This window comes from Dipodomys spectabilis, unplaced genomic scaffold (assembly GCF_019054845.1).
Source record: "Dipodomys spectabilis isolate Male_0828 unplaced genomic scaffold, ASM1905484v1 ptg000036l, whole genome shotgun sequence".
Taxonomy (NCBI): domain Eukaryota; kingdom Metazoa; phylum Chordata; class Mammalia; order Rodentia; family Heteromyidae; genus Dipodomys; species Dipodomys spectabilis.
Genome location: NW_024870713.1, coordinates 4,637,807 through 4,661,168, shown reverse-complemented (window position 1 = coordinate 4,661,168; position 23,362 = coordinate 4,637,807). Strand labels below are relative to the sequence as shown.

General features: G+C 36.7%; 1 protein-coding gene across 1 annotated transcript in view; it reads left to right on the top strand.

Moving 5' to 3' along the window:
- The window catches only part of Nuf2 (NUF2 component of NDC80 kinetochore complex), a 39,617-nt gene that overhangs the window by 3,801 nt on the left and 12,454 nt on the right, over window positions 1–23,362 (top strand). Inside the window, exons 3-10 of the mRNA XM_042677351.1 lie at window positions 1,334–1,408; window positions 2,544–2,620; window positions 3,085–3,146; window positions 15,694–15,791; window positions 17,078–17,151; window positions 18,707–18,803; window positions 20,008–20,070; window positions 22,658–22,795. Coding sequence (XP_042533285.1) covers window positions 1,334–1,408; window positions 2,544–2,620; window positions 3,085–3,146; window positions 15,694–15,791; window positions 17,078–17,151; window positions 18,707–18,803; window positions 20,008–20,070; window positions 22,658–22,795 — 684 coding nt within the window. The remainder of the gene's footprint in view (window positions 1–1,333; window positions 1,409–2,543; window positions 2,621–3,084; window positions 3,147–15,693; window positions 15,792–17,077; window positions 17,152–18,706; window positions 18,804–20,007; window positions 20,071–22,657; window positions 22,796–23,362) is intronic.

The following is a 23,362-nucleotide window of genomic DNA, read 5'->3' as shown; positions in this document are numbered from 1 at the left end:
TAGTCATGTTTAATCTAGAGAAAAATCTCTCATCTACTGTAATTTTAAAATAGCATTAAGTTTATATATGGGACAATGTTTACATTCCCATTAGGAATTCAGTTCTTTAATATAGTGGGTTTAAAAAAATAGCCTTAAACCATAGTTATATTAAAGTATATTAAATTTTTTTATTATTATTGGCGTGTTGGTGAGAGAGTATCATTATTGGTAAGGCTTCATGGAACTTATTCCAAGTGGTTCCCAGCCATTAAAAATAATGCTTAGAAACAATCTTCTTTGGAAGCTTACAGATTAATTTTCTTGCATTATGCCCCAGGAGGGAGTTGACTTGTTTTGACAGGCATTATTCTTTTATGTTTAGTTATTAAATGCAAAAAGAAATGAAGTTATTTATATGACACAGGAAATCCCAGAGTCTCCTTCCAGTTTCTTGTGTTGGACTTGAGGTGCTAATGCAGTAACCCTGGTTTTATGATATAGAACTTAAGCCTCTTTTGTCTCAGTATCCTTTAATTCTCTAAAATGGAATGAATAATCTCAGAATGAATGAATATACTGAATAAATTCCACTTTCTGGAAAGGTTAGCAAGTTGTCGCTGTATTTCTCACTCTACTGTTCACTGTGAACTTGCATATAGATTAGAACCAGTTCACTGATAGTAAACTTGGAAGGGCTGACTTTGAAAATAAGATTTTTTTTTAAAGTTCTATATTGCTCCAGGTATTCTTTAAACATTAAATCTAAGAAAACTAATACATAGGAAGCAGACAGGGTTATCTGGATTTCCTTTTTAAATAAAAACATCCACAGTGTTCCAACATTTATGTCACATACCTGACAGCTGAAAGACTCCCCTACTTCCTCCCTAGATTTGGATGTACTTGCTTAAGCAACTGTGTTTACTTTTCTATTTTTAATGTTAGTGCTGGAGCTTGAACTCAGTCTTGTCACTATCCTTTGTTTTTGTTTCTGTTTTTTTTTTTTGTCAAAGGCTGGTGCTCTACCACATGAGCTACAGCTCCACTTCCAGCTTGTTGCTGGTTAATTGGAGATAAAGTCTTGCTTTATAAAGTCTCTATCTCCTGAGTAGATAGGATTTCAGATTTGAGCCACAGGCACCAGCTTTCTTAACTACATTTTTACATTAGAATAAACGGATAAGTGTAAGGTTTTTTTTTAATTTGGAAAAAAAAGTGTGGAGATGTTTCCAGGGAAATATAGTCATCTTGTCCCCCTTTGCTGTATCCATTGACTGTAGTATGGGACAGCAATGAAGACTAGGATGCAGTGCTATGCCCAAGACTGCTAAAAGTTGTGTTTCTTTTGTAGCCTGAAGTCTTGCACATGATCTACATGAGAGCCTTACAAATTGTTTATGGAATACGACTGGAACATTTTTACATGGTGAGTTTAAATGGAAGCAGTTTTGTTCACAACTACATACTCCCTAAAAGGACCTGGATTTCTTTTTTTTTTTTTTTTTTTTTCCGGGTCCAATCGTGGGGCCTGAACTCTGGGCTTGGGCACTGTTCCTCAGCTCTTCAGCTCAAGGCCCTACCACAGAGCCACCTTCCCATCCCCGGACCTGGATTTCTTGACTTCATTTTTAACAAATTCATTTCATATGAAATTAATGTCACTCACAAATCTTAGTCATAATAATAGTTGATATGGATAGATTGGGTAAGATGACCATTGTAATAAAAGACCCAAATGACACTTAAAAAATATGGGCTACGTACAGTGGTTCACAGATTTATAGGTTTGTCTTTACCTACTATAATAATAATAATAAAGAAAAGCTGCCAAGTCTTCCTCAATACTATTCTCAGGGATGACTTTGAAATGAGAGTGGTAGGTATACAGCAAGACTGCAACCATTGCAATACAGCAACTGGGCTTTTAGTAAATTAAATACTTCTAGTAGGAAGATCATTTTTCTTAATCTTTTTTTGTTGTGCAATCATCTGAGTATCATCTGAATATACGCTGAAAATGTAATGTTTTGGTATCTTAGTATGATCTTAATGTGGTTTTTTTTGAGACAGAATCTTTTCTGTGTAGCCCAAGTTAGCCTTGAACTCCCAGACCTCTTGCTTTCGCTTTCCCAATGCTGAGTGTATAGGCATGTACCACTATACCTGGTATGTCATTGCACATTTTTTTAAATCAAAATCTTTGCCACTGACTTATGAAACTGTGCTTACCTTTAGTTTCTTTGTCTATAAAACTGTAGTAACACTTTGTAATAGAGTTGTAAAAATTGATAGTGAATATATGTAAGATGCCTACATATTTCTTGATGTTTAAATGCTCACAATTTCCATTTTGTTTTTTATTTATATAAAATAGAGAAATACCCACTATCACCCTAGCATTCTTAATTAATTTCAACTCTAACTTTGTACTAGGAACTATTAGGTTTTCTTTTCAAAGTTAGTGATAATTAATATTATTAGATTTTAACCTGTGCTTGTGGTTGAAGATTTTCTTTGTAAAAGCAATGTATAATTTATGTTTTATGGTTTATTTCATCTAGATGCCAGTGAACTCTGAAGTCATGTATCCACATATAATGGAAGGTTTTTTACCAGTCAGCAATTTATTTATTCATCTGTGAGTAAAGAGTGATTTTTTAATTCCATCTTCATATTAATATCGAATTAAGCTCTTTAATGATATAGTTTTCCTTAAAAGGAATTCTGATATCTCTCCCTACACTTTATCCCATAGGTATTCAAAATTGTAGGTTACTACCAAACAGAACAGCCTCTTTCTCTGGCACTTCTCAGGATGCTTTCAAATGAAATTCTAAGAGAGTATAAACCTAAAATTGTATGCCAACGTTATAGAAGCCTATGAATTCTTAAAGAACCTGAATGTCTCCAAGAATCTTTGTATTTCATGAATACTAGTGGAATATGCTGAAAGTAGATTTCAGTGCCTTAGAATTCTGCATTGCAGTAGACTTCTGACTTTATTGAGAAATATATTAGAAATCTCTTGGAAAATAAGATGTGTGCCATGACTTAGAATATAATTTCTAATACACTTATATATTCTTTCTCTTTATCTCCAAGGGACTCATTTCTGCCCATCTGCAGGGTGAATGACTTTGAGATTGCTGATATTCTATATCCAAGTAAGTGAGAATTTAAATAATTTTTCACAAATAACTAAAAGAAAAAAATAAAGTGAAAATAGATTTTATTTACAAAGTGACTCTCACTCTTAAGGTTGAATTTTTTCATATTTGGAATTTTCTTTTGTAGGTTTACAAAAAATCTGTGTGTGTGTGTGTGTGTGTGTGTGTGTGTGTGTGTGTGTGTGTGTGTGTGTGTGTGTGTGTGTGTGTGTGTGTGTGTGTGTGTGTGTGTGTGTGTGTGTGTGTGTGTGTGTGTGTCTTGGTCTCTGTTTCTGTCTCTCTTTGGAACTGGTTTTTTGAGCTTCAGGCCTCAGGCAAATTATATATATCCCCAGTCCCCAAAAGCTTTTATTATCTCTTTACATTTTAAAGCTTGTTTAAACTAGACAGTATATATGCAGATAATATGAAAGTACAATGCTTTAAATGCTCCTTAAATCATTTATAACTATCCATCAAGTTATTTCATGTTGTAAGAGATTTAGTGCAGTCTTTTAAAATTTGTTCTTAATCCTCTTTTGAATCTCATAATGTTTTTTGTCTTTTTATTGGAATAATTTATACATATTATACTTCAACTAGTTCAAGTGTAAATTGGAAGAGTTTTTAAAAAGGTATTTAGTATGGGACATTTACATGGTCAGTAAGAATTCCTTCCTGTTCATTTGTATCTGTCTCCTTTGTGCCCTCAGATCCCCATTCCCTGGCCATAGCTGACAGGTCTTCTATCACTGTGGTTTTGGTTGTTCCACAATTTCATATAAGCAAAGTCATACAGTCTGTAAGTCTTTTGTGTTTGGCTTTTTTTTTTTTTGTGCCAGTCCTGAAGCTTGAATTAAGAACCTGGCTGCTGTCCCTGAGCTTTTGTGGTCAAGACTAGTGCTCTACCACCTGAGCCACAGCTCTACTTCCAGCTTTTTGGTTGATAATTGGAAACAAGTGTTTCATGGACCTTATTGCAGGGGCCTTATTGGTCCTTAGATCTCAGCCTCCTGAGTAGCTAGGATTACAGGCATGGACCACCAGCGTCCACTTCTTTAATGTTTTTTAATTTTTTGAGATTCCCATGTTGATTACATTTCTTTTTTTTTTTTTTTTTTTAATTTAATTTTATTTTATTTGAGAACATACTGTACAGAGGGGTTACAATTACATGGGCAGAAAAATGCATGCATTTCTTACCAAGCATTGCAATCTCCTCCTTTGTTTACCCTTCACCTCCCTTCCCAGCCTCCCCCCTCCCCCCCACCCAATCATACCCCTCTCCCCCCCCCACCGACATTGTAAAGCTGGTTTTGACATGACATTTTGTACTTCTCATTGTTGGAACAGGTCCACCTGAATCCTTAAACGACTTGTTTGTCCCCATCTCCTCCACATGTTATACTGACATCAAATATAGTGAAAGCAGGGGTTACACTGTGGGGGAGGGACATACAAAGCAACAAAGAAATAATATTATAAATGCGTTAGAAACACATGCATGAAAGAAACAAAAACATTAAAATACATATTTGAGGGTTCGTTTTCCTAACATCACATTCTCTGACTTTTTCCGCTTGACTCATACCTATACTAGATATTGCAAATAAGGGAAACCATGGGACCTATGTTTCTTTGGGCCTGGCTTACTTCACTTAATATAATTTTTTCCAAGCCTTTCCATTTCCTAACAAATGGGGCAATGTCATTCTTTCTGATGGAGGCATAGAATTCCATTGTGTATATATACCACATCTTCTTGATCCATTCATCTACTGAGGGGCATCTGGGTTGGTTCCATATCTTAGCTATGGTAAATAATGCTGCAATAAACATAGTTGTGCTGGTAGCTTTAGTGTGGCCTTGTTTGTGATCATTTGGGTAAATGCCCAAAAGTGGGATTGCTGGGTCATTGGGGAGCTCTATGTGGAGTCTTTTGAGGAACCTCCATACTGCTTTCCAAAGTGGTTGAACAAATTTATATTCCCACCAACAATGAAGTAAGGTTCCTTTCTGTCCACATCCCCTCCAGCATCTGTTGTTGTTAGAGTTCTTGATTTTTGCTGTTCTAACTGGAGTGAGGTGATATCTCAATGTTGTTTTGATTTGCATTTCTTTTATGGCTAGGGATGTTGAACATTTCTTCATGTGTCTATTGGCCATCCTTCTTTCTTCTTCAGAGAAGCTTCTCTTTAAGTCTTTTGCCCACTTATTTATTGGGCAGTTGTTTCTTTGAGGATTTGTTGTTGGGTGGTTTAATTTTTTGAGTTCCAAGTATATTTTAGATATGAGACCCTTGTCCGTTGTATGGCTAGTAAAGATCTTCTCCCAGTCCGTGGGCTTTCTATTGATCTTGCTAGCTATGTCATTTGCCCTGCAGAAGCTCTGCAACCTTATACAATCCCATTTGTCCAACCTTTCTTTGATTTGTTGTGTTTCCGGGTCTCTATTCAGAAAATTTCGGCCTGAGCCGAGGAGACCCAGGGTTTCTCTTATTCCATCCTGTAATGTTTTCAGAGTGTCTGCTTTGAGTTCAAGGTCTTTGATCCATTTGGAGTTGATTCTGGTGCAGGGTGATATATAAGGATCTAGCTTTAGTTTTCTACATGTAGTTAACCAGTTTTGCCAGCACCATTTACTGAAGAGGCTGTCTGTCTTCCATTCTATTGTTTTAGCTCCCTTATCGAAGATTAGATGGCTATAGGTCTGTGGGTTCATTTCTGGGTTTTCAATTCTATTCCATTGGTCCTGAGGTCTGTTCTTATGCCAATACCAAGCTGTTTTGATTACTATGGCTTTATAGTAGAGTTTGAAATTTGGTACTGATATTCCTCCAGCAGTGTTCTTTCCGTTGAGGAGCGTTTTTGCTATTCGGGGTCTTTTATTGTTCCATATGAATTTTTGGATTGCCTCTTCTATTTCCTTGAAGAATGAGTTTGGAATTTTGATAGGTATTGCGTTGAATTTGTAGATAGCCTTGGGAAGTATTGCCATTTTCACAATGTTAATCTTTCCAATCCAGGAGCATGGGAGGTTTTGCCATTTTTTAAGTTCTGTGTTGATTTCCTTTTTCAAGATTTTAAAGTTTTCATCATAGAGGTCCTTCACTTCTTTAGTTAAGTTAATTCCTAGGTATTTTATTTTTTGTGGGGCTATTACAAATGGAGTTGCTTTCCTAATTTCAGCCACACTTTTCTCATTGTTGGCATACAGAAAAGCCATTGATTTTTGGGGGTTAATTTTATAACCTGCTACTTTGCCAAAGTTTTGAATCAGCTTGAGTAATTTGGGAGTGGAGTCTATGGGATTCTTTAAATACAAGATCATGTCATCTGCAAAGAGGGAGAGTTTTATTTCTTCTTTCCCTATTTGGATCCCCTTTATGTCTGCATCTTGTCTTATTGCTGTAGCTAGGCATTCTAATACTAGATTGAAGAGAAGTGGAGAGAGTGGGCATCCTTGTCTTGTTCCTGAGTTAAGAGGAAATGGCTTTAGTTTTTCACCATTGAGTATAATGCTGGCTGTAGGTTTGTCATATACAGCCTTTATTGTATTGAGGAATGTTCCATGGATTCCTAATTTTTGCAAAACCTTCATCAGGAAGGGGTGTTGGATCTTGTCGAATGCTTTTTCTGCGTCTATTGAGATAACCATGTGGTTCTTATTCTTGCTCCTGTTGATGTGATGAATAATATTAATTGATTTGCGTATATTGAACCAGCTTTGCATCCCTGAAATGAATCCTGTTTGATCGTGGTGTATGATTTTTTGGATGAATTGTTGAAGTCGGTTGGCCAAAATTTTGTTGAGAAGTTTTGCATCAATGTTCATCAAAGAAATGGGTCTATAGTTCTCTTTCTTTGATGAGTCCCTGCCTGGTTTTGGGATGAGGGTTATGATGGCTTCATAGAATGTGTTCGGTAGTGAGCTTTCTCTTTCAATTTCATTGAAGAGTTGGAGGAGAACTGGTGTGAGCTCTGCTTTGAAGGCCTTGTAAAATTCCGCTGTAAAACCATCTGGTCCTGGACTTTTCTTAGCTGGGAGGTCTCTTATTGCTGTTTCTATTTCAATGCTTGATATGGGCCTGTTAAGATAGTTTACTCATCTTGGTTTAGTTTTGGCATGTCAATATTTGCTAGGAAGAGGTCCATTTCTGTCAAGTTCTCAAACTTATTAGCATACAGTTTTGAGAAGTATTCCCTTATAATGTTCTGAATCTTGGTTGTTTCCGTGGTGATGTTTCCATTCTCATCTCTGAGTTTATTAATTTGGGTGTGTTCTCTTCTTTTTCTGATAAGATTTGCTAAGGGTCTGTCAATTTTGTTAAGTTTTTCGAAGAACCAACTCTTTGTTTTGTTGATTCTTTCTATAGTTTTTTTGGATTCTAATTCATTTAATTCTGATTTAATTTTGATTATTTCTTTCCGTCTACTGGATTGGGGTTTATCTTGCTGCTCTTTTTCAAGGAGGTTTAGATGCGTCATTAAATTGCTAGTTTCAGATCTCTCCAATTTGTTGATGTAGGAGCTCAGAGCTATAAACTTGCCTCTGAGTACTGCCTTTGCTGTGTCCCAGAGGAGCTGGTATTTTGTGTGTTCATTTTTGTTGAATAGCATGAACATTTGAATTTCCTTTCTAATCTCTTCCATGACCCACTCATGATTCAGCAGTGTGTTGTTCAGCCTCCATGTGATACCGGACTTTCTTTGGTGGCTTTTGGTGTTGAGTTCTAATTTTATTCCCTTGTGGTCAGAGAGAATGCAAGGTATAACTTCAATGTTTCTGAATTTAGACAAGTTTGCTTTGTGGCCTAAAATGTGGTCTATTTTAGAAAACGTTCCATGTGCTGCTGAGAAAAACGTGTATTCTGATGCTGCTGGGTGAAATGTTCGGTAAAGGTCTGTTAAGTCTAGTTGATCTATGCAGCTGTTTAGATCTGTGGTTTCTCTGTTGAGTTTTTGCCGAGTTGATCTATCTAGTGGGGAGAGTGGTGTGTTAAAATCCCCAACAATTAATGCCTTTGGATCTATATGGGATTTGAGGGAAAGTAGTGTTTCTTTGATAAATTTGGGTGCTCCATTGTTTGGTGAATAGATATTTAGAATTGTAATATCCTCCTGAAGGAGAGATCCTTTAATTAGTATGTAGTGACCTTCTTTATCTCTTTTCACGAATTTTAATTTGAAGTCTATTTTATCTGATATTAGGATTGCAACTCCCGCCTGTTTATGTGGTCTGTTTGCTTGGTAGATTTTGTTCCATCCTTTAACATTGAAAATGTGTTTGTTTTTACGGGCAAGATGTGACTCCTGCAGGCAGCAGATAGAAGGGTCTTGTTTTTTAATCCAACTAGACAGTCTATGTCGCTTAATTGGAGAGTTCAGTCCGTTAACATTAAGAGATAGGACTGAGAGGTATTTGGGAATTCCTGCCATGTTATCTACCTTCTTGGGGGCTCCGAAAACTGGGTTCTTCCTATGGTTCTTGGATTCTCAGTTTGGGTGCAGTTTCTTGGCCTTTATTGCGGTCTTGTTGGTTTTCTATGTGTAGGACATCCTTAAGAATATTTTGTAGGGCTGGTTTGGTGGAGATGTATTGTTTCAATTTTTCTTTGCTATGGAAGGTTTTTATTTGGCCTTCAGTTATGAAGGAGAGTTTAGCTGGGTACAGTATTCTTGGTTGATAGTTGTTTGTTTTTAGGGCATGGCATACATCATTCCAGGCTCTTCTTGCTTTGATTGTCTCTGCTGAGAAATCTGAGGTGATTCTAATTGGTTTCCCTTTATAAGTGATTACCCTTTTCTCTCTGACAGCTTTAAGGATCTTTTCCTTGTTCTGAGTTGATCCTGTGTGGATTATAATGTGGCGGTGGGATGTCCTATTCTGGTCTGGTCTATTTGGGGTTCTAAAGGCTTCTTGTATCTGGACAGGCCTATCTTTTTGCATGTTTGAGAAGTTCTCTGCTAGGATCCTGTTAAACAAATTTCCTAGACCATTAACTTCTGTTTCTAGGTGCTCCTCTACTCCTATTATCCTTAGATTAGGCCTTCTGATGGTGTCTTCCAGGTGCTGGATAGATCTATCATATTTCTTGGACTTGTCTTGGATGGTTGTATGTTCTTTCTCTATAATATCTAGGCTGTCTTCAATCCCTGAGATTCGATCTTCTGCATGGTCTAACCTGCTGTCAAGACTCTCTACTTTGTTTTTTATCTCTTTTCCTTCTACTAGGTCAGCTTTGATGGCTTCAAGTTCTTTGTTGAAGCTCTGTTTTAGGTCTTGTATGAATTTCTTTACTTCCTTAATTTGGTGTTCAGTGTTTGTCCTCAAATCACTTAGTTGATTGGTTATGGTTTCTTTGGGCTCCCATTCCTTCTGTTGGGTTCCATTCAGCATTCCCTTTGTGGTCTCCCTGACTTCCTTCAGCTCTTTGTTAATGGATTCCATGAATGCCTTTAGTGATCTTTGTGTGTTCTCTACCTGGTCTCTCAATTCCTGTATTACTCTTTGATTAGCTTCCTCCCGTTCGTGGGATTCCTGCAGATCTCTTTGAGTGTTCTCAGCCTGCTCACGCCATTCCTCCCTTTCTCTTTGAGTATTCTCAAGTTGTTCACGCAAATCCTGTATCAGTTTTTGAGTAGCTTCCTCACGCTTATGATATTCCTGTATAAACTTCTGGGATGCCTCCTCTCTCTCCCTGTCACGCTCATACAGAGTCCTTTGTACATTGTCAAACTTTTCATTTATCATGTTTGCCAGCAGTGTTTGTAGAGCTGTTTGGGAACTCTCCTCTGGATTATTCATTATCTCTTCTAACCCCTGATTATCAAGATTGGGAATTGAGATACCCGAATATGCCATTTTTCTTGTGTTTTTCCGGCTTACTCTGCCCATTTGAGATGAAGATAGCACCAGTTTTGTGCTAGAACACTATCTTAAGGCAACCATCAACCAAAGTTTGCATTTGTACAGTCAATAGTCTACAGATACAATCTAGTTCAACAGATACATGTATTCGACATCAAACAACTATATGTTAAAGGGCTTCGAACCACAGAGAAGAATTTGGAAAACCAGAAATTATTAGGGTTAGGGAGAGATGTGGGTAAAAAATAGGAATAGATTGGTGTGGGGAGGCACAGGGAGAGTTAACTATGTCCTAATCACAATGCAGGAAATAGGTTGGGTAGGATGCAAGTAGAGAGAGAGAGAAAAAGAAGAAAGGGAAAGGGGAATGAAAAGAGACCAGAAAAAAAAATAGAAACGTAAAAATTAATGTTATTTTAGAGATTAAAAGACCATCTATTTATAGAGGAATATGAATATGTTGAGAGAAAGGGAGGGACATAGAGGAGATGTGAAAAACTTTAAAAAAATGCTTAAAATATTATATAGGTATAAAGAGGTAGTACTGCTATTAATGAATTTAAGTCTCAGAGGTTTTGAATTGAGTAATAAGTTTGTGGATTAAGTGTGTACACAATGGGGGGTAGGGTCTACTGGTTAACTACGGGTTTATCTGAGGATGTGCAGGACAAGAGTTAAGTCACATAAAGAAGGACAAAGAGGAAAAGGTGGAAAGGATAGAAAAGTGAGAAGAAAAGATCAGAAGTTCAGTAGAGCTAGACAAAAAACAAAAAGATAATTAAGAATGAAAGAAAAAAAGAAGACGAGAAAAGAAAGGAAAACACACATTCATGTATTCCTAAAATAAAAATTATAAGAGGAGAAAAAAAAAGTTAATGGAAAACAATTATTTTTTCAGAAGAGGCAAAACTTAAAGATTAATAAAAGTTTTAGAAAAGCAAAAAAAATTTTTTTATATATATAAGGTAACAAAAAACGAAAAAAAAACAAAACAAAAAAAAAGAAAAAAAGAAAAGAAGAAGAAGAAAAAAGTTCTTTGATTTTTTTTTTTTTTGGGGGGGAGGGGTGGGAAGATTCCTGTATCTCCCTTTTGTCTGTAACCAGAGTCTGGTTGGAGTCTCTGGTCAGCTTGAGGTTCTGTGGCTTGATTGGTTTCTTAAGTCAGTTTGTTGGAACAGGCAGAAAAATGCTCTGCTTTACCCAAGATTTTGAGATCCCCCTCCCAGGTTAGTTTACTGGGAGGGTGATCTGCTTTGAGAATCACAAAAGAGGGGGATGCAGTGATGAGGCTAGGTTCTGGGTAGAGTTGAGGCCTTTCAACAAACAGTAGATTTTCCCTGGGGCTATTTTGTGAAAAAAACTCACAGCACCCAGCCTGGAGCCATTCTCAGGGTTTCTGTTTTTCAATTGATTGTGGTGGCTGCTAGAGGGAGGGGCAGCCTCTGGCTCTGGTTACCCGGTGAGGAGAGCCACTCCAATGGCTGGCGCCTGAGCTGGGTGACTTTTCCCTGGATGGAACTGAGTCTGTGAGGTCACTTCGCCGTTAAGTTCTTGTGACCTGCTAAATGACTCGTTTTATTCCAAGGCCTGAGCTGGAGCTAGCCGCTCCTCCGAGCTTTGTCGGTATCCAAGATGGAGATCACCGGTGCTGGGTGGGGGGAGGGGTGGCCTTCCCTCCTCTGCTCCCTGGGAAGGAGTGAGGAAGTCGGGCTTCTACTCACGCCGAGTCTTGGATCCTGGGTCGTCTCTGGTCTGCAAAGTGCAGGATGAAATTGTCCGCTCCTTGTCGGTTCTTGCTGGTGTTGAGTAGAATCCTCTCGCCCGCTGCGTCTGGCTCCTTCGTCCCGGACTCTCTGTGTGAGCGCTCAGGTATGGCCGCGGCTGTGGTCGCCGCTGCGACCCTGCCGCCGCAGCAGCAGCTGCTGGCAAGTGCTCAGATGTGTCTGCTTGGCTTCCCCTCTCTTGACTAACTCTCTGTCCTGTGATGGCACACTTGGTGTGATTCTCTGGCTTGGGACTGTTCACTGGAACTCTGAAACTGTTTTCTATGCAAGAGCTTGTTCAGATTCCAGCTTCTCCGCCATCTTCCCGGAACTCCTCCCTTGATTACATTTCTTAGTACTCTGTTTCTTTTTATTCGGAGTAATCTCTTGTAAGTGTATGTAGCACAGTTTATTCATTGATCAGTTAATCAACAATTGAGTTTCTAATATTTGGTCATTATAAACAAAGCAGCTGTGAATTTGTGTGGACATGATTTCATTTCTCTAAGTTCTAAGGAATAGCAGTACTGGTTCATGGGTAACTACATTGCCTCCTTCTTTTACTTTTTCTTTTTTCTTTTTTGGTCGGTCGTGGGACTTGAACTCTGGGCTTGGGCACGGTCCCTGCGCTCTTCAGCGCAAGGTGAGCGCTCTACTGCTTGAGCCACAGTGTCACTTCCAGTTTTCTAGTTGTTTATTGGAGATAAGAGTCTCACGTACTTTACTGCCTGGGCTGGCTTTGAATCAGGATCCTCAGATCTCAGCATCCTGAGTAGCTAGGATTACAGGCTTGAGCCACCGGCTCCCGGCAATACTTTTTCTTTTACTTGCTTTAGACAATCTTCTCATATAATCCAGGCTGGCCTGGAACATGGGATTCTTTACATCCGAGTCTCCACAGTGCTGGGATCATAGGTGTGTGTCACCATGCCTGGCTATGTGCTTACTTTTTAAAGAAATTGCCAAGTTATTTTTCTAAAGTGGCTGTAAAACTACCAATATATGCTTATGTTGATTGCTATATATCTACCCTAGTCTTAGAATTATGCATTTTTAATTTTAGCTATTCTGGAGCATGTATATGGTATCTAATGGTTTTAATTTAAATTAACCGATGACTAATAAAAGCAAGCATATTTTCATATGCTTATTTGCTATATTGTATCTTCTTTCATTAAGTTTCTGTTCAAATCAGTTGCCTATCCTTTTAAGTTGAATTGTCTACCTTATTGAACTGTTAGACTATTCTAGAAGTAAACTATTTATCAAAAAGATCACTGTGAGGTGTTTGTTTTTCTTTTGTGTGTCCTATTAAGAAACTTTAAACAAGGGAGGCATAAAGGCTTGTGACAGCCTAGGCTATATAGCAAAACTCTGTTTGTAAATAAAACAAAGAATTCTTGATGTAATTCAAGTTTCCTTAGATTTACTTCTGTATTTTACCTCAGGAGAATTGTAACTTTGCCTTCTAATCTTTCCATACTGTGTAAGGGAAATGTCAGGGTTCTTGTTTTTTGCATGGGAATAGCATAATTCTAGAGAAAATTTTCCACTTGAAAGACCCAGTTTGTCAAATGACAATTAATATACAATTGCATATCTATCAAAATAACAAAAATCCAAAACAGTGACAACATCAAGTGATGACAAGGATGGCGGAACAGCAAATACTGTTAATCTTTGCTGATAGAATTCAAAGTGGTAGAGCCACAGTAGCAGTGTGACAGTTTCCTACAAAACTATTCTTACCATACTATTTAGTAGTCCTGCTCTTGTGGTATTTACTAAAAGAAACTGAATATTTCAAAGTTTATATAAAACTTTACACTAAGCTATTTGGAGCAATTTTGTTCACAGCTACCAAAACTTGGACATAACCAAGGTATTCATCAGTGAATAAGTTAGTAAATCAGTACAGTGAAATACTATTGGTACTAAAAGGAAATAAACTTTCATAAAAAGACATAGAGGAATGTTAAGGCAATTTGACTAAGCCAAAGAAGCTAGTCTACAAAGGCTACTAACCCAATCCTGTGACATTGGCTAGTATGAATACCATTATAAACTATGTAGTTTGGGTGATGACGTTGTCAGTTCAGGTTCATCCATCTTAACAAATGAACCACTCTGAGGAAGCTTGTCTAGTGATGCAAGTGTCTGAAAACAGCCAACTGCTTGTTCATGCTATGAACCTAAAACAATTCTGAAAAATGAAACATTTTAAAAATAAGTTGGACATCTTTCTGGGCTTGCTCTTTTCTTCTGTTGATCTAAATGGCTTATTTTTATGTCTAACAGACTGCCTTATGGTAAGATTTGAAGTCAGGTAGTATCATTCATCCAACTTTCTTTTGTGTTTTCAAAAATTTTTTGGCTGTTGGTCCTTGTACATTTTAGAATTTTTTTTTACTTCCCCCATCTTTCCCAAACCACACTAAAAGGTGGAGGGATTGAGATTGCTTTGAATGTAAAGTTCATTTAGGGAGTATTTAACAATGTACTGGATCTAAAGAACTGGATCTTCTGGCCCATGTATATGTTACCTCTCTCCATTTATTAAGGTTTAATTTATTTTCCCAACAATGCATTATACATTACAGAATGCAGGTCTTGCAAACATTTTGTTAAATTTACCACTTAAATTTTTAATGATTTTTTTTTCACTTTCCTTAAAATTTAAGTTTCTGACTGGTTATTGTTAGAGAAATTCAGTTGATTTATATACAGAAACCTTGCTAAAATCACTTATTTCTAGTAGATTTTTTTTTTAATTAAATGTTTTTAGGATTTCAATTTGAGAGTTACATTATATGAGATCAGAGACAGTTTCCATCTTTTACAGTCTGGATGCTTTTCATTTCTTCTTGAATCCAATGCTGTCTAGAACTTCTTGTGTAGTGTTGAATTAAAGTGGTAAATTGACAAGAAATTTTATTGTGAAGTGTGATATTAAGTGTCTTGTTTTATTCATGTAGTGAGATGATCCTGAGGTTTGTATTGGTTTGTCTTCCACTTCCCCCAATCCTTTCATTTCCAGGCCTAATCTGCCATTAATCTCATCTGGTGTAGTGTTTATTTTTTTAATTTTTTTTTTAAATTTCAGAAGTTTGATTTAAGTCTCTGGAAAAACAGTCACCTTATCTTTTGTCTTCAAAATACTTTCTTCTTTGAGTTAATGTAATGTATTCATAAAGACAATTTTTACATCCTACAAAAATCTATGTTATTCTATGTTTCTTTTTTCTTGTTAAGGATCATATTGTCATATTTCTTTTCATGTCTTCGTATTTATTGGATACTAAGCTTAAAGGATTTTGTACTCCTGAATATTGGGTTTTTAAAAAATTTATTACTTCAAATATTCCTGATGATTCCCTTAACCTTAATATTTTGAGGTATTGATTAGTGTTCTCCCGAGAAGTTGGGGACCTCCTTAAAAGCCTCTGGAACTCCTTGTAGCTCTTTCCTCTGAAGTGCTCAGTCTCATTCTAGTTGCCTCACCCTTCCAAACTTCGAAATGCTTATCTTGACTAAGCATTGTTTCTGCTTATGGTCTCCCCATCTGGACTGCAGCTTGGAGCCCCTTACAGTCTGAGTGCAAAATGTATCAAAAATATTTGCCTTGTTTGATTCGGGAGAATTGCCCCATGGCCTGTGTTCTCATATCTGAAATTTATTGCTTTGTGCATTTTGTCTGCTCTCCTATTTTGAGGTGAGATGGTCAGTTTGGTCTGTTACACGCTTGTGGCCAAAACTGGTTTGCCTAATTCTGATCATTAAAGTAAATCTGTGTTAACAGATTTCCCACACTTTGCTATAGCATGCAGTGTTATTTAATATACTGTGAGCCAAGTATATGATAGGGAAGGATTGATTTTCATTTTCAAATAATGTTTCAGAGATGTAATTAAAAGAATTGCTTTCTATTTCAGAAGCAAAACGGACAAGTCGGTTTTTAAGTGGCATTATTAACTTCATTCACTTCAGAGAAGAATGCCGTGGCACATATATGGAGTTTCTCAAGCAATATGTAAGATTTAAATATATTTGTGGGTTACTCATCAGATCAATAATAGCATCATTTATGAATTATTGATCTATCTTGAATTTTTTTTACAGGTAGAATTGAATTTGTTACTATATTTATATGAAGTTGCAGCTTTTAGTTTCTGGAAAGCTTATTTCAAAGCAATGTTTCTTTGGTAACAGAGAAGCTGAGTTTTTGTTTTCTCAACTGAGGCTTTTCCTATATTAGGAAATTTTAGGGAAGAGAATATTGATTATACAGTATCGTGTTCTTTAAATAGTTGATACATATATATATCAAATATATCTGCCTTTCTGATAATGGCCTAGAGTTGTTTGTGTGGTTTGTCCATTTCTTCCCAGGTTTTTGTTTTTTTTTTTTTGGGGGGGGGGTCTGGTTTTGGAGCCTGAACTCTGGGCCTGGGCGCTGTCCCTCAGCTCTAGAGCTCAAGGCTAGCACTCTACCACTTGAGCCACAGTGCCACTTCTGGCTTTTTTCTCTTTTGCTTTTGTGGTGCTGAGGAATTGAACTCAAGGCCTCAGGCATGCAAGGCAAGCGCTCTACCACTGAGCCACCTTCCCAGCCCCTCTTCCCAGTTTTGAAGTAGGTTGACCTCAGAAAGTACCAGAGTAACATCAAACAATTAGATCTGATGCTGTGGCTTCACTGAGCTACATATATACTTCCTTGCACAAATCATGCAAAGCTTATACCATCTGAACATAATGAACACACTCAAGTTTATATATACTTGTACCCACATAGCTGAAACATCTGTCACTTCTACACAGCTCTCTATGACTTTTTTATTTAATCTATTACCCCATTGTGCTGAGTGGTAACTTTTCTTTAATCCTTTTATAATCAGTACTATATCATGTTTTGTAATTTCCTTATTCATATTTGATGTCAAAGAGAACACTACTGTTAGTGACACTGTGGCTCAAGTGGTAGAGCACTAGTCTTGAGTTGGAGAACACTACTGTTTAAGTGTAGGAACGCCAAGTCTTCTTAAAAATTTCTAGCACCTAACACAATGACTAATCATGGTTAGAACTCAACTTTTGTGTTGCACGAAAAAGTTCTTGGGCTGGGGAGGTAGCTATCATATACAGCCCCCCAATATGTCAAATAAATAAAGTTAATTTTCCACAAATGCCTATTTGTATTTTCCATTTCTGGTGGTGAGCAAACATTTTGTAGTATGGAACAGTAGACCTTTTTTTTTTTTAATATATCACAGAATGATGAAAAGTAGTGATATGAGATTATGAAAATTACCTTACTAGAAAACCTCTGTGGACAAAATGCAGCAGTTGAATATTGCACACCAGGAGGCACTGATGAAGCTGGAGAGACTTGAGTAAGTGGGAGATTAACAAATGAATGTTATTTCAAACTGCAAAGTGGATTATGAGTGGTATTTACAAGTCTATAAGTCTATTTGAAGTCCCTTTTTACCTTCCTTAATAAATATCAGACTATATTTAAGTTTGCCCTTTCTAAAAAAAAAATACAGATTTTGTTCTAACTCTTAATTATGTTACCATAGGCTTTCTTTTTGTTGGTGTGACAGCCTGACTTGTTTGAAGTTTCTTTAACTTGCTTTCGTGAATTAAAACCAGTGTTTGGGGCTGGGAAGGTGCTCAGTGGTAGAGTGCTTGCCTCCCATTCATGAGGTCCTGGGTTTGATTCCTCAGCACCACATAAACAGAAAAAGCCGGAAATGGCACTGTGGCTCAAGTGGTAGAGCCTAGCCTTGAGCTGAAGAGCTGAGGAACAGCGCCCAGGCCCAGAGTTCAAGCTTCATGACCAAAAAAAAAAAATGAGTTTGTCTTACGTAGAAGCAATACTGTCTAAACTCTGTCTTCAGATCAGTTAATGCTGATTCAATTTTTCCTCCTCTGACAGCTTGCTTTGTTTTGGACACAGGGAAGAATCTTTTAAGTGCTCTAATTTCTTGTTCTTTTTTGTATATGCAGATGCTTCTGAACTCATAGTACAGTTCTGTCTGATGAACCATCAGTAAATTGGAAAGTATCAAATTTAGCTAAGCAGCTGAGCATAGCAGTTCAGTCCACTGAAGCTTGGGTTTGCCCTTATGATCTGATAAGCTAGAGCTCCATACCCAGTACCATCTATTCCTAGCTAGGGAAATAATCAAATTTTTAAAAGTTTGAAGTAGAATGTATATCATAAAGTTGGATATTTGTTCTGTGGCTCCTTTGTAAATTAAGGGTCATCTGTACTGATTTTAAGAAGTGTTTTCATTTTTAAGTTATTTCTAATTTGTGGATGTCTTCGAGGTTGTGTGTTTCAGGTGATAGCTTTTCTGACCTGTGTCTTATTTGAAAATCCCAATGAACATTGCCCTCACAGGCAACACTAAGCTGAAAAAACTAGGAATGAAAGGCAGATACTACAATTTAGGTTAGGAAAAGATGCCACAAATGAAGTGACAAATTGAGAGAGAATACTTATAGCATCTGATACAAAGAATAATAACAAAGACTGTAGTAATCCTAATATACTAAGGATTCTTACAAACTGAGGAAAAGAAATAATTTAATGGAAATGTGGACAGAGGCAATAAAAAGGGATTTAGAGTAGAATGAAAGCAGGTAGCTAATATACCACAGCAAAAGTAAAAGTAGGGCAATCATTGGAGGAGGCTAACCCAAGAAGGAATGCCATTTTTATTTTATGAAGGGCAGATGCATAGATTTGATAGTAGAAACTTAAAGGTACTCATTTTATCTTCTCTCAGTAGGGAATGAAGGTCATCTGTTTTAAAGAGCTGTCATATGGAATTATGTAATTCACAAACAAAAAAGCAGATGTTTCTTCTAAGTTACTTGAGGGCAGATAATTTGTGTCCTCTCTATATCCTGAATGGATAAATGTTTCCCTGTGTTTAGTTCTGTTCCAGTTGAAGAGCAGGAAGAGTTCAAGCAACTTACGGATGATATTCAGGATCTGCAGCAATCACTGAACCAAGAGTTTCGTCAAAAAACGGTATCTTTTGTGAAATACCCTAAAGAAAAACATGTAGTGAGGGTAAAGGCACATTGCTTTTGTTTACTAGAGAAATCAAATATATTACTATGTCCATATGTGCCCTTTGCCATCTTCGCTCAACTATGTAGAGAGCTGTGCTAGTTTGTTTGTGTTGCCAAAGTTCTATACAGTCTAGGTGAATTGAATTTTTTAGGGTTCTCTTGTGTCTAGTCCTACTGTGTACTATAGCAACCTAGATACCACATCTCATAGGCACCTTGAGATATTTTACACATTTAGGGAAACACTCTGGTGCTCATTATTTTTCACACACTTTTTCATTAGTTTTCAATGTAGTTTAGTTTTAATGTTAGGTTACATTTATGCAGTTAGATTTAACTACTTCATGAAGAAATTCTTAGACATTTCTTGTGACATAGAAGAACTAAACAGAGGAAGTTTGAAAATACCCGGTCCATAATTTTATGAGAAATTAATAGGTGACTAAAGTTAAATCATTTTGCTTTTTTTTCCATTATTATTTGTTTGAACCCTGGGCCTCAGTACTGTCCTTGAACTAATTTTGCTGAAGCTAGCATTCTACTACCACTTGAGCCACAGTGTCACTTCCAGCCTTTTCTGAGTGGTTTATTGGAGATAAGCATCTCACATATTTTTCCTGTCTGGGCTGGCTTTGAACCACAATCCTCAGATGTCAGCCTTCTGAGTAGCTAGGATTACAGGCATGAGCCACCGGCACCTGGCCTCATTTTGCTTTAAAAAAAAAAAAATTATTACCTTGGGTTGGGAAGGTGGCTCAGTTGTAGAGTGCTTGCCTTGCATGGATGTGGCCCGGGGCTTGATTCCTCAGTACCACATTAACAGGAAAAACCAGAAGTGGCACTGTGGTTCAAGTGGTGGAGTGCTAGCCTTGAGCTGAAGAGCTAAGGGACAAAACCCAGGCCCAGAGTTCAGTCCCACAACCAACAACAACAACAACAATATATATATATATATATAGATAGATAGATATAGATATATATATAGATATATAACCTTTATTTTAAAATTATTATTATTTAGGTAGTTGTGCAAGGAAGTTTTAATTCGACAAGTCAGATTATGAATACAATGCATCTTGACCCATGTCACTTGTTCCAACATTCTCTGCCATCTTTAAATTAGAGTCATAGTAAGACATTTGTTTTCTTTCTTTCTGTAGACAGTGCTGCAAGAGGGAAATTCCCAAAAGAAATCAGATATCTCAGAGAAGACTAAGCGCTTGGTAAGGTTTTTCTGTTGTCTAGCATTTAACGTTTGGTTGCACTATGGGAGGAGTATTTTACCTGTATGCATTATGATTGTCAGATGTTTCTCTATAATCTCTCCCTCAAAATGAAATCAACTCAGTCTTTTTCTACTTAAAATTGTGACTGAGAAAATAAAAATGTACTAAAAGCCATACAACCCAATATATATGTAGATCTCATATATATGCTTATATATCATGTGTGCATAAATTATTTCTAGTGTACATGTATATATAAAGATAGTTATTATGTTAATGGGTCTATATGGATGGACATTATCTAACTTCATCTTTTGGTTCCCTTTTGATAACATATGCATGTGCCATGGATATGAACATGTACAAGTGTATGTATTTGTATTTATTTACCAGGTTCTCGTATCTTCAGTTAATTTTTTGGTCATTCATGGGGCTTGAACTCTAGGCCTGGGTGCTGACCCTCTGCTCTTCAGCTCAAGGCTAGCGTTCTATCACTTGAGCCACAGTGCCACTTCCGGCCTTTTCTGTTTATGTGGTGCTGAGGAATCAAACCCAGTGCCTCATGCAAGGGAAGCAAACACTCTACCACTGAGCCAACTTCCCAGCTCTCTTAGGATAAATTTCTAAATTCAGACTTTTTTTTGGTTGTTTGTGGGGCTTGAACTCTGGGCCTGGGTGCTATCAGCTCTTCAGCTCAAGGGGAGTGCTCTACCACTTGAGCCACAGCACCACTTCTGGTTTTTCTGAGTGGTTTATTGGAGATAAGAGTCTCATGGACTTTCCTGCCAGGCTGGCTTTGAACCTCGATCCTCAGATCTCAGCCTCCTGAGTAGCTAGGATTACAGGCGTGAGCCACTGGCGCCCGGCTTAAATTCAGACTTTTGCACTTGACTGACTCCTGTTGCCATGAGTTAATTTATTGACTAATGTTGCCAAACTTAGAACATACTGATTCATATTCCTGCCAGTGGAATATGACTGTATCCCTTCTTCTATCCTTGCTAACACCAAAAAACAAACAAACTAAAACAATAAAAAAAAAATGGAGGAAAGAGGCAAGTTAAGAGACAAACCTGGTTTGCATTGTAAGCTCAGATAGAATGCTTGCCTAAAAAGCTTAAGCCTCTGAGTTCAAACCCATTCCATCTATATCCTTGCTAAAATTAAATGTCTTTATTTTATTTTTCCATTCTTACAGGGAGAAAAAATTATTATAATTTGGTTTCTTTCATACTTTTGATTTTGGCCATCTTAGTGATTTATTATTATTCATAAACTATTGGAGAGCTTACCTATTGTGTTTTTTAAAGAAATTTTATAGATTAAAGAAATTAGGTAGTTTTCAAAATTTTTCCCATTATGGAAGGCTTACATTTTTACCTAGTGAAATACATATACTATATTCTCTTATCACAGTCTGTTTGGTTTCTCTATTTTAATCCTTGTTTTCTAGATTCTTCCCAAATTTATTTATTTTGGTTTTAGATATCCTTTATTTACTTATTCTTTTTTCTTTGTGTGTGTGTGTGTGTGTGTGTGTGTGTGTGTGTGTATTTGAGGCAGTGTTGTATTATATATGTAGCCCAGGCTGGCCTATTTACATCTATTTCTTTTAATTGGGTTGTGTTTTTTGCTATTTATTTTTTGGAGTTCCTTCTATGTACTATATAATTTCCTGCCATTTAGCTCTTCTTTAACATTAGTAGGTAGGTGGGGTCAAGGAAGAAATGTAATTTCAAGACAGTTGTTTTGTTTCACTAGAGTTTAGAGGCTTTGTTCTGGGAGATCAAAACAAAACCTTGTTCTCCTGAGATTGAGTTAGTTTATTACGGGGAGAAAGATACTAAATAATTTGTAAATAATTATATAATTGCAAATCATAATATGTACATACTGTAAAAGCACATATTGCTTTCCATTCTGTGGGTTGATTATTTCTTTGTTGCACAGAAACTTTTCAGTTCAACATTACACAAAATGTAATACACACAAAATGTGCTTGCATTTTGTGCTTTGCGTATTGTGTGACAGTCTTTTCCCATTCCAGTGTCTTGAAGTGTTTACCTCATGTTTTCTTCTAGTAGTTTCATTCATAAATGAAATTCGGTAGAAGTAAGGATTTGCTTTGATACAAACACGCATATATTGAGCACCATTCCAGTGCTATTACTTTGTCTGGGTCCTGGGAAAACAGAGGTAACTTCACAACTCCAAGACACGTGGTGTATTTTTAAGCACATTAAATATATAGTGTTATACCTATAATACTTGTGCTGTTTATGGAAGAAATGGGAGCAAGGTTTTCAAGGATTAATAGAAATTGTGATTGCAGACAGAATTAAGATGGTGTGAGATTTTATGAGGACCATAGTGATCACAAAAATATAGCTTAAGGCCTTGAATGTCATGCTAACAAGTTTGCTCTTTTAACTGTAGAAAGCTGTGAGCAATTAATCAGGCTAGTGATGATGGTCTGAATTTCATTCTATGCTTACTTCAGCAAACAACCCTAGTTTATTGTTTCCTATTATAGAATTTACCAATTTTATCTTCATACTTAATTAAGGAAAATGTTTCTTGACAGAATGAACTGAAATTGTTAGTGGTTTCTTTGAAAGAAGTACAAGACAATTTAAAAACAAAGATTGTGGATTCCCCAGAAAAGATAAAGAATTACAGAGAAAAAATGAAAGATACAGTCCAGAAGCTGAAACATTCCAGGGTGAGTTTCCTTTTATTTTAATCTTTTTCTTTCTTTCTTTTTTTGGCAAATTCTTGTGTGATCACATGCCAGTTTTCTGCCTTCTGGATTATATATCTTTCTCTTTAATATTTTGGACCTTTGTACCTCTTTTGTAACGTCGCTGGGACAAAGATACTATGCTACAGAGGTTTGAGACTTTGCTCTGGGAGATCAAACCAGAAATGCCCCTGTCCATGTAAGATGGAATGAGTTTATTACAGGGAGTAAAGGTGTTAAGCAACTTGCAAACGACAATAAGGCTCCTAATCATCATATATATTATGAAGAATATGACTGTTTACATGTGTGCATAGGGCATGTGTGAGAAATCTGTGCCTTCTGTCCAGTTTTACTGTCAGTATAAAATTGCTGTAAGAACTTATGTCAATCTGTTTTTAGAATAATTTTTAAACAAGATATTAAAACTGGTTAGTAAGTGAAATTCTACTTTATTTTTGAATTTGTTATCCAAGTAATTTCTGATCATTAAAATTATCACTTAAGAATAGAATAAAAATCACCAGAATTTGCTTATTTATGGGGAAA